Here is a 19,616-nt window from a genome sequence, read left to right on the forward strand (position 1 = left end):
TCTTTTTTCTATACATTAAGTATTTAAACATTTTGTATAAAAATGGCGACTTAAAAAAATGTAGAAAGAAAATGAAAAGGTTAAAATCCCAAAATGTAAGGGAGTAGGAAGCATACTGTTGACCTTATAAAGGAAGTAGAAGTCATGGGCATATTCTAAGGTTAAAAATGAATCTATCCTTTGAATAACCCTATTATCTTCCTTAATGCAGACTTTAGAAAGCAGAACTCAACATAATTTTGGTTGATGAGGATATGCTGAAGATAAAGCAGTTCCTAGCCTATATCATGCTTTTCATATGGGCATATTTAGAGTCTTTTAAGTGATGGATATATGATTTTTTAATATTTGCACATATTTTTAAAAGGTTAAGAAAACTGCATGAGAAATTTCCACATTTAATTTTAATAATTAAAGTAGCCCAGTTACAGTAAAGCCTTATGATTTTTTTTAAAAAGGAAATATTTAACAAAAAGAAAATAACAGTAACAATAACAATGACTAACTTTCTTGTACTAAGGCCTTTACATGCAATAGATCATTTATTCTTCACAACAACCTTATGAGGTAGGTATTATTACTATTCCCATTTTATAGATGAGGTAACTAAGGGTTAACATGGTTAAGGAACTTGCCTAAAGTCACATAGTTAGAAAGTGGTAGAGGAAGAGTTTAAATCCAGATTCATCTGGCTGTTTGCTGCCTTTCCAGCCTAATATCTTTAGGAAAAATAATGCTTCATTTTATGCTAGTATGGCATAAATTTGGAGGCACTATTTTAGTTTCTGGTAAAGAGCTAAAGAAATTAATACCTTTGCACTTGAATTGTGCTGACTAATCAGTGTTCTACAGTAATTCATTGAACACAATTTTTCCTCTACTCCACTCAGGCTTCTGTCTCCACCACTCCACGGAGACTGCTAAACACTTTTCTCTTCTTACCTTACTTGACCTCTTAGCAGCATTAGTCATAGACACTTCTTCTTAGAAGCAGTTTATTGTTTTGGCTGTTAAGACGTCACACTTTCCTGATTTTCTTCCTAACTTTAAGCTACTTTGCTCAATATCTAAATTTTAAGTGTTCCAGGGCTTGGGACCTGGGCCTCCTTTTCTTCTCTGTATTCATTCTCTTAAGGTGAGCTTGTCCTGTCCCATGGCCTTAATATATGTGATGATTAATTTTAAGTGTCAATTTGGCTGGATTACCTAGAGAACTGGTAAAGCATTATTTTGGATGTGTCTGTGAGGGTGTTTCCAGAGCAGATTAGCATTTGAGTCAGTGGACTGAGTAAGGAAGATCGCCCCTCACTGTGGGTAAGCATCATCCAATTGGCTGAGGATAGAACAAAAAGAAAGAAAAAAATTTTATCTCTCTGTCTTGGAGCTGGAGCACACTCTTATTCTGTCCTTGGAAATCAGAACTCCAGCCTTTGGACTCCAGGACTTATACCAATCCTCCTCACCCCCTATGGGTTCTCAAGGCCTTCAATCTTGGACTGAGAGTTATACCATTGGCTTCCTGGGTTCTGAGGCTTTAGGAATTGGACTGAGCCACACTACTGGCATGCCAGCTTGCAGATGGCCTGTAATGGGACTTCTCAGCCTCCATAAACATGTGAGCCAATTCCCCTGATAAATCCCCTCATATTTATCTTTGTCTCTCTCCTATTGGTTCTGTCTCTCTGGAGAACTCTGATTAACACAAATTTGGTACCAGGAATGATTCTAGAGGAAGGTAATTTTTTTTTTTTTTTAACACAGGTTATTGCTGTGTCTCCTAGGCTGGAGTGCAGTGGCATGATCATGGCTCACTGCAACCTCAACCTCCCAGGCCTAAGTGATCATCCTACCTCAGCCTCCTGGGTAGCTGGGACCAAAGGCGCATGCCACCACACCCAGCTAGTTTTTGTGTTTTTTATTTTTTGTAGAGATGGAGTCTCCCTGTGTTGCCCAGGCTGGTCTCAAAACTCCTGGGCTCAAGCAGTCCTCCTGCCTCGACCTTCCAGTGCTGGGATTACAGGCGTGAGCCACTGTGCCCAGCCTGAGGAAGAGAATTTTAAGGATGAGTTTCCTTAATTAATTTTGGGGTTCCCGGAATTGGCTCTCTTAATTTGATGAGACTTAAAAATGCTAAGGACCCTACTTCTAATAGTACAGAGAGCACTGACAGTCCATGCTGTGAACTGTTTGTATAGCGATATGCTAAATATCTGCCTTTGATACTTCTAATTTACCACCTGTAAGAGGCAAGGAACTTGGCAACCCTGTATTTGATACTGTCAAACGTTTGTAGAAAACCAAGGTTTTCTAATATTGCTGGACGAAGTGATGAAAGAAAGGGGTGAGCTCAGGGTTTTGATTTCCTGGCCCCAACTCTGCCATAAATAGCCCAAGAGCTTCTAAATATGCCCTAAGTCAGAATCTTCTCTTCTGTTGCCAAAGGTCTGAAATTGCACAAAATCAAACACATACTCTCATCATGTGATTAGCTGAATTACAATCAAAGGTGAAATATCAGCCTTGTAAGGTATCTGCTGTTAAAATGAGGGCATTGGTTGGGAAAGATGGAATTCTATACGTTTGGATGGGGATGTGTGGGAAGACCCTGATGAGGCTGGGGACGTTGAGCTCCTAAATTCTGATGAGTCTTGTTTGCCAGCAGAAATGGCCTCCCACCCCCAGTAACAGCATCCCCCCTACACTGGCCTTTCCACCTTTGTCTGAGGGGATTGACTCTGCATTGCCTGAGGAAACCATAATGGCCTTCCTCTAGGCAGCTGCTAAGCCAGAGGATGCTGAGTCTTCTCAGGACCCACCCCCACCACACCTCTTTGCTTCTAGACCTATAGCTAGACTTGAGTCCCAGCAGCCCCTAAAGATGAGGTACAAAGTTTTACTCGTGAGGAGATGTGCTACATGGTAAAAAAGCTACTTGAGGTTTCTAATTTATACAAGGAGAAATCTGGAAAATATGTATGGGAATAGATATTTAGGGTGTATTTAGGGTGTGAGATAATGGTGGAAGGAACATAAAGTTGAGTCAGGCTGAATTTATTGTTTTTTTTTTTTTTGACGGAGTCTAGCTCTGTCGCCCAGGCTGGAGTGCAGTGGCTGATCTCGGCTCACTGCAAGCTCCGCCTCCCAGGTTCCCACCATTCTCCTGCCTCAGCCTGCTGAGTAGCTGGGACTACAGGCGCCCGCCACCACGCCCAGCTAATTTTTTATATTTTTAGTAGAGGCGGGGTTTCACCTGTGTTAGCCAGGATGATCTCGATCTCCTGACCTCGTGATCCGCCCACCTCGGCCTCCCAAAGTGCTGGGATTACAGGCATGAGCCACCGCGCCCAGCTGAATTTGTTTTTGGCCCACCAAACACATTCTGCATTTAATATTGTGGCTCAGGGAGTTAGAAAAGGCAACAGTTGGCCAGTCATGGTGGCTCACTCCTGTAATCCCAGCACTTTGGGAGGCCAAGGCAGGCGGATCATGAGATCAGGAGTTAGAGACCAGCCTGGCCAACATGGTGAAACCCCGTCTCTACTAAAAATACTAAAAAAAAAAAAATTAACTGAATGTGGTGGCATGCGCCTATGGTCCCAGCTACTTGGGAGGCTGAGGCAGAGGAATCGCTTGAACCTGGGAGGTGGAGGTTGCAGTGAGCCAAGATCGCGCCACTGCACTCCGGCCTGGGTGACAGAGCAAGACTCCGTCTTAAAAAAGAAAGGCAACGGTTTATTTGGTTAGTTGGCTGAAACATGGATGAAAAGATGGCCTACTGTGAGCCAGCTGGAGGTGTCTGATCTACCTTGGTTAACACAGAGGAAGAGATTCAAAGGCTTAGGCAGGAGACTGGGTTGCTACAGTGGATTTGTCACTTAAAATCTACTTATTTACACTGGGTGAGTCCAGACCACATACTTTTCAGCAGTACTTTGAGAAACAGATTTGTGAGGAGAACCCCATCATCCCTAAATGCCATGATTGCCCTTCTCTGTAGGCCGGACCTTAAAATGGAAACTGCAGTCAGTCAATTGGAAAATTTAAATGCAATGGGAATAACTGGATTCCAGGGTAGCAGAGGCCAAGTGAAGGGACTCATTTGACAAAGGCAAGGTGGACATGGTTATCATAACAGACAGCAGAAGCAAAGCAACAGTCAGAATAGTCTGACTCATGTAGACCTGTGGCATTGACTAATTCACTGTATGGGCAGCTCACTGTCTATTTTCTTCTCCCTTCCCACCTAGTCTGTCTTGGCCTACTACAATTTAAATTCTCTGAGGTTGGGGATTTTGTTTAATGATTGCTGTATCTCCAGTGTCTAGATTAGTGCCTGATACTGGGTAAGCATTAGAGAATGGATGCCTAATATATATATATATATATATATATATATATATATATATATATACACACATATATATATTTATATATTTATATTTGTATTTTTGAGACAGGGTCTCTCTCTGTCACTCAGGCTAGAGTACAGTGATGTGATCATAGCTCACTGAAGCCTTGAGGCTCCTGCCTCAGCCTCCCGAGTAGCTGAGACTACAGGGGTGTGCCACCATGCCTGGTGGCTAATTTTGTAAAAATTTCTTTGTAGAGATGAGGTCTCACTATGTTGCCCAGGCTGGTCTCACACTAAGGGTCTCAAGTGATCCTCCCACCTTGGCCTCCCCAGTCCTGGGATTACAGGCATGAGCCACCATGCCCAGCTTATAAATACTTATTTAATAGATGAATATGCTTCTTATTTATCTGGAAAATGGTTTTAATCCCACACTAAGTTGTGGAATTTCATTCCTTTTAAGGCTGAATAATAGTCTGCTATATGTATATACTACATTTTGTTTATCCATTTATCACTTGATAGCATTAGCAAGAATGTTTGAAAGTTTTCATGTATCTATCACAAGGTCTGACATACAGTAGGTGTTTGATAGGTGTTGAGTAAATGTTTGAATGAAAGAATTAATGAGAGAAAGACAGAGAGAAAGTTTCTCGCAGGAAATGACAGTTGAGCTAGGCCTTGATAGATTTTTGCAAGGCAGAAGAGTGATGATCTTAATTCAATTTAATAAATAGTTGCAACTTAGTGCTAATTACTCTGCAGGGTATCTAACAATGAGTTAAAACTTTTGTCTCTGGGAATGTATAATCTAGTGAGGACAAAGGGAATGAGAAAATGGCTTTGAGTGAAAGTTTAATAGCAGGAGAGTTTCACAAAATATGCTTTGGTGACTGAAAGGAGGAAAAGAGATATCTTTGTTAAGAGAATGTAGAAAACTGACCTTCACAGAAGAGATTACATTTGCAGAATATCTTGAAGAAGGGGATAGGTTTGGACATGTAGAAAGTGGGAGGGGAGTAGCAGGAATAGATAACAATAGGAGCAAATATACGGAGGTGAGATTTTATAGCTGCTTTCTGTGAGATGTAGTCCTGTTTGGCTAAAAGATAAAGTTTGTGAAGAAGAAGTGGTAGGGGATAGGAGGTAGGAAAGGGGTCATGTTTAAGAGGGCCTTGAATTCCAAAACTTGGGAGTTTGTATTTAATGTTGTAGGTAGGTGGGGAGAACCACTGCATTTTTTCGGCAGGGAAATTGTGATCAGGCGCTATGTGTATATATATATATATATATATATATATATATATATATTTTTTTTTTTTTTTTTTTTTTTGGAGACAGAGTCTTGCTCTGTTGCTCAGGCTAGAGTGTAATGGCGCGCAGTCTTGGCTCATTGCAACCTCCGCTTCCCAGGTTCAAGTGATTCTCCTGCCTCAGCCTCCTGAGTCTGGGATTACAGTCGTGTGCCACCACGCCCAGCTAATTTTTGTATTTTTGGTAGAGGCAGGGTTTCACCATGTTGGCCAGGTTGGTCTTGAACTCCTGACCTCAGGTGATCTGCCCGCCTCAGCCTCCCAAAATGCTGGGATTATAGGCGTGAGCTACCGCGGGGATAGATGTTGACTTCTAGCTGCTCCAGAACTGCAAGGTAAAAATGTATCTAGGATATAGCTAGAAATTTAGGTTTAATGCTTAGGAGAGAGTACAGGACCAGAGAAAGAGTCAAGCTAGGCCGGGCGCGGTGGCTCACGCCTGTAATCCCAGCACTTTGGGAGGCCGAGGCGGGCGGATCACGAGGTCAGGAGATCGAGACCATCCTGGCTAACATGGTGAAACCCCGTCTCTACTAAAAATACAAAAAATTAGCCGGGCGTGGTAGCGGGCGCCTGTAGTCCCAGCTACTCGGGAGGCTGAGGCAGGAGAATGGCGTGAACCCGGGAGGCGGAGCTTGCAGTGAGCCGAGATCGCGCCACTGCACTCCAGCCTGGGCGACAGAGCGAGACTCCGTCTCAAAAAAAAAAAAAAAAAAAAGAGTCAAGCTACCATATGCATAAATGGGATTTTTATGGAAAAAAATATATAAAATTTAAAAGGTGGAGGCTGAAGGCAAAATTTTTTTTTAGGGAATAACTAGGGTTGGAGGAGACAGGAAGAGTGGTTTGAGATGTTGAAAGAAAATAATAATTTCATCAAAGTTATGGAAGGATGAAATATTAAGAAGGGAGAGAGTGAGGGAGAAGGAAGGCCTGGGATAAAGGAAGGGGACAGAGTCTGAATTTGTTCAAAGTCATTGGTGACTCTTAAATGAGAGGAATGAGAGTAAAACCAGACTGCAGAGAGTAGTAGGTAGTGAAGAAATAGAGATTTTTCAGTTCAATAGCTCTTATTTTTTAAATTGGTAAATAGTATTTGTTGTAGAAAATCTGGATACTTAACAAATCTTTAAGAATCTGCTATCTGCCAGGCATTGGACTAGGTGCTGAGATACAAGGAGGACTAGCATGACCTTCAGTTCCTTCATTCCTTCTCTCATCTCTGCTTAGAGTCCATGTACATTATTATTAAAATTACCCATGTGAATATATCCTTAACAAACTTGCTCCTCTCTTCCTCCAGTGTAGTCACCAGACTAAATTCCAACACGGTATTAAATTCAGTTCTCCACCTAGTCCTTCCCTATACTTGAGCTGCTGAATGTGGAGAAGGGGACGTGACCACATGGACTGGTTTCACATTAATTATGACCACTAACCTTAAGTGACCTTTAAAACTGCCCAGCTTAACTTCTGCATTTCCACAATGCATTCATCCTGCTTCCTCGTCAGTTTCGTAAATGACAATTTCACATGTTCTTTTTTTCTCTTTTAAAGGACAACCTTTCTTCCCACTTTTAACTATAGAACTTGCTTTTAATTTCACTGATATGTGGACACAGTCAGACGAGAACTCCTTCATGCTCCTATTACCACAGCTATCAACATATTTACACATTAATGTGAATAGTCTGCCGCTTTTCTGTTCCAGTGGATGACTGTTCATGTCCTTGTCCAGGGTCTGCTTCTCTGTTTGTAGACTGGATCCCATCCCATCCCTCTAATCTACTCAAGGACATCACTCTAGGAATAATCTTGTCCTCTTTGTTGGATCAACAATTTTTGTCTATTGAGTCATTCCCATCAGCATATAAATATACTCTATTATCTCCCATTTAAGAATAGTAAATAATTGACCCTATATCTCTTTCTAGATACTTCCCTATTTCTCTGCCCTTATTTATAGCAGTGTTCCTCGAGACACTTGTCTATGGGCATTTCTATCTTCTTTCATTTTCTTGAATCCATTCCAGTCAGGGTTCTATCCTTACCATTTCACTGAAACCATTTAGTCAGTTCATTTAGTGCTATCTACTTTGCCAAACCTAATTATCATTGGACTTGGTTGATAATTTCCTCTTTGTTGAAGTGCTTTTGTACGTACTGGTTTTTAGGATATCACACTCTTAGTTCTCCTCTCACTTCATTAATTGCTCCCTTTTGGTTTCCTTTGCTGATTCTTCCTTCCATGTCTCTGACCACTAAACATTGGCATACCCCAGTGCTTAGGCCTTGGACCTCTTCTGTCCAGCTATGCTCACCATCAAATAACATACATCGGCTGGTAACTCCTGAATTTCTATCTTTAGCCCAGACCTTTCTCCTGAACTTTAGATTCTTTAAGTAGCCTGCTGGATCATCTGCTTTTGAATGTTTAGGAGGCATCTCAAACTTAAAGTGTCTAAAACCAAACTTTTTCCCCCTTTAAACATATTCTTTTTTTTTTTTTTTTTTTGAGATGGCATCTTACTCTGTACCCCTGGCTGGAGTGCAGTGGCGTGATCTCGGCTCACTGCAACCTCTGCCTCCTGGATTCAAGCGATTCTTCTGCCTCAGGCTCCTGAATAGCTGGGATTACAGGTGCCCTCCACCACGCCAGGCTAATTTTTGTATTTTAGTAGAGACGGGGTTTCACTACATTGGTCAGGCTGGTCTCGAACTCCTGACTTCAAGTGATCTGCCTGCCTTGGCCTCTCAAAGTGCTGGGATTACAGGCGTGAGCCACCGTGCCTGGTCTAAACACATTCTTTTTAAATAGCCTTCTTCATGTCAATAAATGACAATTCCATTCTTCTGATTGCTTATGACAAAAACCTTGAAATCATCTTTATCTTGTCTCTCTGTCATATTTGTATCCAAGCCATCAGCAAATCCTGTCAGCTCTATCTTCAAAATATGTTAAGAATCTCACTATTTCTCATGACCTCTACTACTGCTACCCTCATCCAAGACACCATCATGCCTTGCCTAGATTATTATAAAAGTTTCACAAGTGATCTTTCCACTTCTACTGCTGCCTCCTTTGAACAGTCTTTTCTCAACTCAGCAGCTAGAGTGAATCTTTTAAGCCACAAGATAGATTATATGATTCTACTGAAAACCCTTTTGTGCCTCCCCTTCTCACTCAGTAAAAGCTAAAGCCCTTACAGTAACCTACAGACTGTTATTACATAATCTAAGCTCCTTTTACATGTCTTACCTAGTCTCCTATTACTCTCCCTTTTGGTCATTCAGGCCCAGCATCACTGGCCTTCTTGCTGTTCCTCGAACATGCCAAGCACGCCCTTACCGCACCTCTCTCTAGGAAACTTCCCGTACATATCTGCTGTACTAGCTCCCTCACTTCACTTAGAACTCTGTTCAAATGTCACCTGAACAGAGAGGTTTTCCTTGAGCAGTACAAACAATTCCTCCATCACAAGAACTCCTTTCCCTTTACTCTGCTTTATTTTTTTTCCCAACAGACTTATTACCTTTGGTATATTTAGTTGTTTATTTTTGTGTTCTATCTTGAGAAGTTTGTTATCTTCCTTAATAAACTGAAAGACAGAGATATGTTCCTTATGCTGTTAAACTGGAAGCTCCATGAGAGCATGGACTGTGTCTGGCTTGTTTATCATATATCTGTAGTGCATTGTGTAATTCCTGGCACATAGATATTCAGCACATCATTTTAAATGAATGAATGTCTTTTAACTTTAACAGAGAGGCCAGCTTGCAATTATTGTATGTGTGAGTGTACACATTTATAGTAACTGTATATGATTAGATGGTCCTTCTCATGTACATTTAATAGAAATAATTTATCATCCATCTAAAAACTGACCTAAACATTGTTTAAATCAGCTTATAGGGTCAATCTTACTGTGTTTGACCTTTTACAAAAAGGTCATTTATATAAAATGGTCATTTATGTAAATGCTATTTATATAAAATGACATGGCATAAAGAGAGTTAGGGGCATAAGCCTGCGTGCTGCTATAAGAATGGTTGAATGGGAATGGTACAGCATTTTGCTATGAATCAACCTGCTGTGGTTTTAGATTATGCCTTATGGGACTTGCAAAACATTGCTATTTTAAACTTTAGTTATAAATTATCTTTTAAGGGACCATTTAGATATGACTCAGTAAACAAAGGTGGCCTGAACTGTCCAAGCATGAAATTACATTCATCTAATATACATAGCTCTTCAAAAGCTATACTTTGTAAAACAGTTGAATGACTTGAATCATTTACATGTTGTGATTGCCTGAACAGTCATTTCTGAGAATTATAAGCAAGTGTAAAAGACAAAATAGTATAAGGTTCTAGATTAATTACGCAGCTATAAATCATAGATTAAGGAGCTCAGTTATGTTTGTGCATTAACAACAAAACCTTGAGTGTGTTGGTGATTGTGTGACAAATGTTTATCATTCCCTTCATATAGAGATGGCTTCTGCTCCCCCCACAGAGACATACAACCACATATCTTTAGGTCCTTAAGAGATTTTTTCTGTTCTTCCTGATAAAAATATTGATAGAATTTAAATTTGAAAATTCATTCAGAATATAAACAAAAATAGAATTTACTTCTGTTTTATTTTTCTTAAGTGATTTTTTTTGCTACATTTGTTCATACTGAATGCTGTGTAGATATGTTGACCTTTAATAACCAAAGTATTTTATGGACAAAACAATGCAAAATGAATTATATATATATATATATATATATGTTCACACACACAATAACATGCCTTTTCACTCCTTCCAGCCTCATTAACATAGTAAAACTTGTTTATCATGTGACACGAAGCTTTCACGTCTCCATATGAAAGCAGTAGTTCAGTTGAATTTGGGGGAAAAAAATCCACAGTTGTTGTCTTGTTGTTCACAGGAAGGGAGGCAATAATAAGTTAATAAAGATCTATCACCGGGATGGTAAATATGGCTTTTCTGATCCTCTGACATTTAATTCCGTGGTGGAGCTCATTAACCACTATCACCATGAATCTCTTGCTCAGTACAATCCCAAACTTGATGTGAAGCTGATGTACCCAGTGTCCAGATACCAACAGGTATGATTATGGAAATCTTTGCTAGCTATTGAGCAAGTGATTATTTAACAGCCTTATTTGATTTTATTTACCAGGCTTATCAGTTTTAAAAAACTAGCCATTTTGTTATTTATTTATTTACTTTGAGACAGGGTCTCTGTTGCCCAGGCTGGATTGCAGTGGCATGAATATGGCTCACTGCAGTCTTGACCTTCTGGGCTCAAGTGGTCCTCCTGCCTCAGCCTCCCCGGTAGCTGGGATCACAGGTGCATGCCACAACTTCAGGGTCTTGCCATGTTGCCCAGGCTAGTCTTGAACTCCTGGGCTCAAGCAGTCATCTCACTTTGACCACCCAAAGTGTTGGGATTATAGGCATGAGTCATTGCGCCTAGTGCCTACTTAAGATTTTAGATATTTTTGGAACTTATTTTGTGGCTACCCTTCTGTAATATCTTATTGCATGTACTTGTTACCTTTATATAAAAATACTTATGTTTATGTCTCCCACTTCATTTCTTAATTTTTAAAGTATTAATCATTTTGATGTGACTTAAAGGCTGATCTTAATATTATCAAAGGATTTGGTATATTTGTGTGCTTGATATTAATACAGTGGCTTAAAGTTGTACAGTTGAAATATAGTTTAAAAATAATAGATGGTTGAGGTGATATTTTCCTTTAAAAAATAGATGTGGAAAATCTATTTCCACATATGTCAGAATTGTTAACATTCTTTATTTTTTTCTTTACCTGTATAGGATCAGTTGGTAAAAGAAGATAATATTGATGCAGTAGGTAAAAAACTGCAAGAATACCACTCTCAGTATCAGGAGAAGAGTAAAGAGTATGATAGGCTGTATGAAGAATATACTAGAACATCCCAGGTTGGTATATTTATGTTGTTTTTGACTAATATGTGTGCAATGTTTTAGTTACATCAAATTTTCGATCATTCACTTGATGATCTTTAGCTGTTTTAATGTCTTAAAGGCTTAAACAGCCTTTTTGAAACTTTAATGATGTAAATTCCCCTCCCTTCTTAATTGGTTAAGGATATAATTTGTATCAGTTAATATTAACTGGTCACAAGTGACAAAAAAAACACAAAGGCTTCAGATAGAAATTTAGTTTTCTTTCATGTGTATATAGGCACTGCAGGGGTGTTAGGGTAACTCCACCATCCTCAGAACTTATAGACATTTTCTGTCTTGATGCTTTGCTATCTGTGGAAGAGGGCTTACTCTAATATCAGCCATCACAACCATATTCTAGTAAACAGGAAGTAAGAATAGGAAGGAGAAAGGAAGGTTCTCTATCTTTAAGACAACTTCCTAGAAGGAGCACACTCTGCTTTCACTTTTATCCCACTGGCTAGAACTAAGTCACATGGGCATACCTAGCTACAGGTCACAGCTAGCTGTAGGGGAGGCTGAGAAATCTATTTTTTATTTGGTCAGGTGTGTTCAGCTAATGTGGGGATTTACTGAGGAAGAAGGAGCTGATGGATGGAAATTGTGGGCTTACTAGTAGACTTAGCTACACAGTTTTTAGATCATTAACTTTAATAACCAGTAATACTTTTCATATTTATGATATAGAGCAAAATTCTGTTGAATAATCTAGTTTCTTTCCTAGGACTTCTTAGGCCTGACTACTTTTTAGATTGTTTTTTAGCTAGACTTGGATTGGTTTAATTTGCCCTAAGTTGTTACATAGTTTGTCAAAAGTGTTTGGAATTTTGATGAAGGTGAATATCTTCAGAGAAGTTTACCTTTTATAATATTTGGGTAGAAGTGGCTTAGGAAAATATATTTAACTGTATTTCTCATGTACATTGTCTTGGAACACAGGTTATTATTTTGAATATCAAATGATTTATAGAAGCATTAGTCTATGTTGATTCGACTTAATTCCTAGTGAATTCTTAGTGCAACAATAACTTACCTTGGGCTCTTTCTAGTAGATAACAATAATGGATTTTTTTAGTGTTTACTTTCTGTTTCATGAATTTCTGCTCTTTTTAATTTTTTTCTGCTTGCTTTCAGTTTAATTTTCTCTTTTCCTAGCTTCTTAAGGTGGAAATTTTGTTCATTGGTTTAAAAACTTTCTCTTTTCTAAAATAAGAATTTAAAGCAATACATTTTCCTTTAAGCACTGTGTATATGCATCTCACAAATTTTATCATACTGTTTTCCTTATTATTCAGTTTTTAATATTTTCTATTTTTTGTGATTTCTTCTTTTGCCCCTTGTGTTTTTAATTTCTAAATATTTGGGACTTTCAAATATATTATTTATTTCTAATTTAAATTAGTTTTGTTGTTAGTAAATATATTCATTAAAGTTATATTCTTTTGACATTTATTGACCTAAATTTTATTTTATTATTGATATTTTTATGAGACAGAATCTTGCTCTGTCGCCCAGGCTGGAGTGAAGTGGCACCATCTCAGCTCACTGCAACCTCCGCCTCCCGGGTTCAAGCAATTCTCCTGCCTCAGCCTCCCGAATAGCTGGGATTACAGGTGTGCACCACCATGCCCGGCAAATTTTTGTATTTTTAGTAGAGACAGGGTTTCATCATGTTGGCCAGGCTGGTATCAAACTCCTGACCTCAGGTGATCCGCCCATCTCGGCCTCCCAAAGTGCTGGGATTACAAGCGTGAGCCACCGTGCCTGGCCAGCTCTTTTTTTTTATTTTTTATTTTACTTACTTATTTTTTTGAGACAGAGTCTCACTCTGTTGCCCAGGCTGGAGTGTAGTGGCACAATCTCGGCTCACTGTGACCTCCATCTCCCAGATTCAAGTGATTCTCTTGCCTCAGCCTCCTGAGTAGCTGGGATTACAGGCATCCGCCACCATATCTGGCTAATTTTTGTATTTTTAGTAGAGATGGGATTTCGCCATGTTGGTCAGGCTGGTCTTGAACCCCTGACTTCAAGTGATCGACCCGACTCAGCCTCCCAAAGTGTTGGGATTACAGGCGTAAGCCACGGTGCCCAGCCATAAACAACTCTTTAAGAAGCTTATCTGTGATTTGAAGAGAGTTTTGGAATAAGAATGCTTTTTTTTCAAAGTGTTGTTACCAGAGCTTGTTTATATGCTGCTAAGAAGGAACCATTAGACTGGGAGAGTTAATGATGTAAAAGGGGCTAGCTGATACGATAGAGTGAAGTACCCAGAAAGGAAGGGGAGCTGAGACCCAGAGCACACGTAAATAAAGGGAGGGGAAGGAAGAGAGGAGGTGAACAGGTGGGTTTATAGTTTTGGTGGCAGGTGTAGTGGTATAGTGGCATTGTTGATGGGGGAGGTGCTGACTTAGTAGTGATATCAAATACTTTTCCCTTTGCTGTTCTACTTACCAATATATCTACCAGTGTTAATAAAGTCTAAATTATTAGTGTTTTCTTTGAAGATCCAGGGCCAGAACTTTATAGGTAATTTCTAACTTGGCAAGGGAGCTAAAGCTCTCCACTATAATTTAAGAGTTGTAGAATTAGTACCAAGATATTTGGCATATGGGAATTCTAGTTAGTTTTTAGTATTAAGATACATATGATGTAATCTTAACTGTATGGACTATCACAAGGTTCCAGCCTCCCTCTAATGTTCTAACCCTACTGGGCAATTACTAATCCTTGAACATGCCTTGTTATTTTATGTATACATTATACCATGCCTCCTTTGTGCAGTGCTGTATTTTCTTCCTCTATCTCAGTTCTTTAAGACCTAGCTTAAGTGTCACCTCCTCTGTGAAGTCTCTGTAAAGCAATAAATAACTAGTTAATATCACTTGGTTGCCTCTTCCATGACATGAAACCAAACCTTATTAGAGTTCAGAAATCTGTTCTACCTGTATATTCTGAGTCCTGGAGGGCAGACTTCACGTTTCACAAATCTCTATCACCAGATGGTAATTTCTGTATAGTGGATTCTCAGTAATCAATTGCCGAAAGTGACAAATGCTTAAGCTGGGTGTGTGGTGCCCTCCTAAAGTCTCAACTAGTTGGGAAGCTGAGGTGGAATGATCCCTTAAACCCAGGATTTCAAGTCCAGCTTAGGCAACAGTTTTAAAAAAACCAATCCACCCACCCACCCACCAACCAAAACCGAAACCGAAACCAAAGCCAAAACCAAAACCAAACACCCCAGCCTAGTAAGTGCTAGATAATGTAGGAATTATCCCATAAACATCAAAACTTCTAGAATTGTAAACATTCAGGACAGCAGTTTTTCTAGACCCTTATGCATATTTATTGCCTTTCTAAAAAGCAAACTGAACGAAATTTAATCTGAAGATTTTTGGGGAATCGTGATTCAGATGCCTTTTTGTTTTTGTTTTTTTGAGACAAAGTCTTGCCCTGTCGCCCAGGCTGGAGTGCAGTGGCACAATTTCAGCTCACTGCAACCTCTGCCTTCCGGGTTCAAGCAATTCTCCTGCCTCGGCCTCCTGAGTAGCCGGGATTACAGGCGCCCGCCACCACGCCTGGCTAATTTTTGTATTTTTAGTAGAGACGGGGTTTTGCCATGTTGGCCAGGCTGTCTTGAACTCCTGACCTCAAGTGATCTGCCTGCCTCAGCCTCCCAAAGTGCTGAGATCACAGGTGTAAGCCACCACGCCTGGCCTATTTTATAGTTTAAATGATGTATTTTACATACAAGTAATAGAGTAGGGGTTGAATAAAAGCTCTTGTTTTAGTCCTCCTAAACAAGGAGAAAGACTTTTGAAAGACTAGGTGTTATATGGGATTACATTAATAACTGGAATTACAAAATTTGTTTAAGACCAAGGTTAGAAGAAAATAATAAAGATAATGAAGCCTGTGTTTTTTCTTTTTCTCTCCTGTAGGAAATACAGATGAAGAGGACTGCAATAGAAGCTTTTAATGAAACAATTAAAATATTTGAAGAGCAGTGTCACACACAAGAACAACATAGCAAAGAATATATTGAGCGATTTCGCAGAGAGGGGAATGAAAAGGAGATTGAACGGTAAGTCTACTTAGTACCTCCAAGGGCATCAGTGAGACAGGATTTCTTTTCTTCCCCAATAATTTCTGTCTTGTTTGCTTTTACCCCCTCAAACTGCACAGCCCTACTGTTGGAACCACTTGCTGTTTCCACTAATGGCACCAAATTGAACTTCCTCTCTCCTCTGCTCTTTGTTCATTCTCCCAAACGGATAAACTCCTGCTTATCCGTTAGGACTTCAGGTTAGATATCATCTTTTCTAGAAACTGTTCCCTGATTCCGGAGACCAATTTAGGGGCTGTATTTTGGGTCCCTACAGTGTCTGGTCCTGATCCCTAGTGTAACATTTACTGAATGCCATGCCCACTCAACTGTAAACTCATTGAGAGTAGGCATGGTGGCTTATTTTCCCTGGTAGCCCTAGTACCTACTTATGTATGGGAGTACATAATGGGTGCTCATTGAATATTTTTTTGAATTGAATATCAACTTTGGCAGCAGTCTGAGAATAAATTGTAGTAGAACAAGACTGTAGGCAGGAACACCAGCCTGACTTGCACATGACTGCAACGGTTGTGGTCATCAGGTTAAACGATAATGAGGGCCTGGACTAGAGAAATAGCAGAAAAGAAGCGGGAGGTCATGGGAATGCTAAGGACTTCATGCCTGACCAGATATGGTAGGTGTGGGAGAAGTCAAAGATTATTCCTAGATTTCTGGTGTGAGAGACTGGAAGATGGTGTTTTTCACCACAATAAGAAGTACATGAGGAGAGTTTAGGGTTGGAACCAGTGAGTTCGAGGTTCCTGTGAGAACACAAATGGAGCTCACTAGGGGGCAGGCAGCTGATTATTTGGATTTGGAACTTGGTATAGAAAGGATTTGGGAGGCATAGGTGCGTAGTTGATGGTAGATGCTAAGAATGAAATTACACAGAAAGGATGTGGCAGGAGAAGTAATGGATTTGATAACTAAAAGGATATTGAAATCCTATCAAAGCAAATTTAGTGGAGTATTGGAGGACTAAGCTAGATTATAGTGGGTTGAGTGCTAAAGTGGATAATAAATACAAGTAATTAATATGCAATGGAAAAGCAAAATTATTTCTCATGTTAGGACCACAGTATTAGTGTATTTCTGTGTGCATGAGTTTAGAGCTAAGCGCTGTGAGGCAGTGTAGCTTAATGGTTAAAGTGCTGTGAGACAGTGTAGCTTAGTAGCATGAGTTTAGAGCTAAGTGCTGTGAGGCAGTGTAGCTTAAATGGTTAAAACTATGGGCTTGAATTCTGAATTAGCCATTTATTAGCTGTATAAACTTGGGTGAATTACTTAACTTTTCTCAGTCTGTTTTCTCTTCCATAAACTGAATAATATCTTGTTGGAATGCTAGAGAATTAAGTAATATATATCCTGGCACATGATGCGCTTTCAGTAAATGATAATTATTTATTTATTTATTTATTTGAGACGGAGTCTCTGTTGCCCAGGCTGGAGTGCAGTGGTGCCATCTTGGCTGACTGCAACCTCTGTCTCCTGGGTTCAAGCGATTCTTGTATCTCAGCCTCCTGAGTCGCTGGGATTACAGGCACCCCCCACCATGCCCGGCTAATTTTTGGTACTTTTTAGTAGAGATGGGGTTTTGCCAAATTGGCCAGGCTGGCCTTGAACTGCTGACCTCAGGTGATCCACCTGCCTTGGCCTCCCAAAGTGCTGGGATTACAGGCTTGAGCTACTGCACCTGGCCTAATTATAATTATTATTAACGATGAAGAAACAGAAAAGGATTTGTAGTTTTGTTGCAGAGGGAAGTAAAGTAGCATGATAACGTTTTGTTTTATTTATTTATTTTTGAGACGGAGTCTCACTCTGTCGCCCATGCTGGAGTGCAGTGGTGCGATTTCGGCTCACTGCACCCTCCGCCTCCTGGGTTCAAGTGATTATCCTGCCTCAGCCTCCCAAGTAGCTGGGATTATAGGTGCATGCCACCACACCCGACTGATTTTTGTATTTTTAGTAGAGATAGGGTTTCATCAAGTTGGCCAGGCTGGTCCTGAGCTCCTGACCCCAGGTGATCTGCCCGCCTTGGCCTCCCAAAATGCTGGGATTACAGGCATGAGCCACCGCGCCCAGCCTATTTTTTATTTTTTTTATTTTTTGAGGTAGGGTTTTGCTCTGTTGCCCAGGCTGGAATGAAGTGGCATGATCATGGCTCACTGCAGCCTCAACCTCCTGGGCTCACGGGATCCACTTGCCTCAGCCTCCCGAGTTGCTAGGACTATAGGCAAGTGCCACTGCATTGGCTAATTTTTAAAAATCTTTTTGTAGAGATGGGGTCCTGAACTCCTGAGCTCAAGCAATCCTCCCCCCTCAGCTTCCCAAAGTGCTGGGATTACAGGTGTGTGTCCAGCATATGAAGTTTTAATAGTAATATAAAGCCACATATTGAGTGACAAGGGAATAATGTAGACAGTCATTACCATAAGGGTTCAGAGTATAGCAAAACGTTGTGTGTTGGAAAAGCTTATAGCTGTCATCTGTTGTGTGCTTACCAAGATAATGTCAGGGAATGTTTTTGTCCTTTACATGTATTGTCACATTTAATTAACAGAAAAACCCAGTGAAGTAAGTACTGTTGTAGGTACCCATTTGTATTAGTCCATTTTCATGCTGCTGATAAAGACATACCTGAGACTGGGGTAGTTTACAGAAAGAAGAGATTTAATTGGACTTACAGTTCCACATGACTAGGGAAGCCTCACAATCATGGTGGAAGGGAAGGAAGAGTAAATCACGTCTTACATGGATGGCAGCAGGCAAAGAGAGAATGAGGAAGATGCAAAAGCAGAAATCCCTGATAAAACCATCAGATCTCGTGAAACTTACTCACTACAATGAGAACAGTATGGGGGAAACCGCCTCCATGATTCAGTTGTTTCACCTTGGTCCCTCCCACAGCATGTGGGAATTATGGGAGTACAATTCAAGAGGAGATTCGGGTGGGGACACAGCCAAACCATATTATTCTGCCCCTGGCCCCTCCCAAATCTTCTATCTTTACATTTCAGAACCAATCATGCATTCCTAACAGTCCCCCAAAGTCTTAACTCATTTCAGCATTAACTCAAAAGTCCACAGTCCAAAGTCTCATCTGAGACAAGGCAAGTCTCTTCTGCCTATAAGCCTGTAAAATCAAAAGCAAGCTAGTTATTTCCTAGATACAGTGGGGGTACAGACATTGGGTAAATACAACCGTTCCAAATGGAAGAAATTGGCCAGAACAAAGGGGCTACAGGGTCCATGCAAGTCTGAAATCCAGCAGGACAGTCAAATCTTAAAGCTCCAAAATGGTCTCCTTTGACTCCATGTCTCACATCCAGGACATGCTGATGCAAGAGATGGGTTCCCATGGTCTGGGGCAGCTCCGCCCCTGCTGTGGCTTTGCAGGGTACAGCCTCCCTCCTGGCTGCTTTCACAGGGTGGCCTTGAGTGTCTGCGGCTTTTCCAGGCACACGGTGTAAGCTGTCAATGAATCTACAATTCTGGGGTCTGGAGGACAGTGGCCTTCTTCTCACAGTGCCACTAGGCGGTGCCCCAGTAGGAACTCTGTGTGGGGGCTTCGACCCCGCATTTCCCTTCCACACTGCCCTAGCAGAGGTTCTCCATGAGGGCCCCGCCCCTGCAGCAAACTTCTGCCTGGGCATCCAGGTGTTTCCATACATCTGAAATCTAGGTGGAGGTTCCCAATTCTTGACTTCTGTGCACCTGCAGGCTCAATGCCACATGGAAGCTGCCAAGACTTGGGGCTTGTACCATCTGAATCCATGGCCTGAGCCCTATGTTGTTCCCTTTCAGCCATGGCTGGAGTGGCTAGGATGCAGGGCA

The 19,616-nt window shown here is 40.6% G+C and overlaps 1 protein-coding gene across 3 annotated transcripts in view; it reads left to right on the plus strand.

The window, feature by feature from the left end:
• PIK3R3 (phosphoinositide-3-kinase regulatory subunit 3) overlaps nt 1-19,616 on the plus strand; it is a 92,831-nt gene that overhangs the window by 55,173 nt on the left and 18,042 nt on the right. For all 3 annotated transcript variants that reach the window (XM_003812754.5, XM_034964046.3, XM_014344920.4), the window contains 3 exons: nt 10,604-10,784; nt 11,522-11,647; nt 15,613-15,755. In XM_003812754.5, coding sequence (XP_003812802.3) covers nt 10,604-10,784; nt 11,522-11,647; nt 15,613-15,755 — 450 coding nt within the window. The remainder of the gene's footprint in view (nt 1-10,603; nt 10,785-11,521; nt 11,648-15,612; nt 15,756-19,616) is intronic.

This window comes from Pan paniscus, chromosome 1 (assembly GCF_029289425.2).
Source record: "Pan paniscus chromosome 1, NHGRI_mPanPan1-v2.0_pri, whole genome shotgun sequence".
NCBI classification, from domain to species: domain Eukaryota; kingdom Metazoa; phylum Chordata; class Mammalia; order Primates; family Hominidae; genus Pan; species Pan paniscus.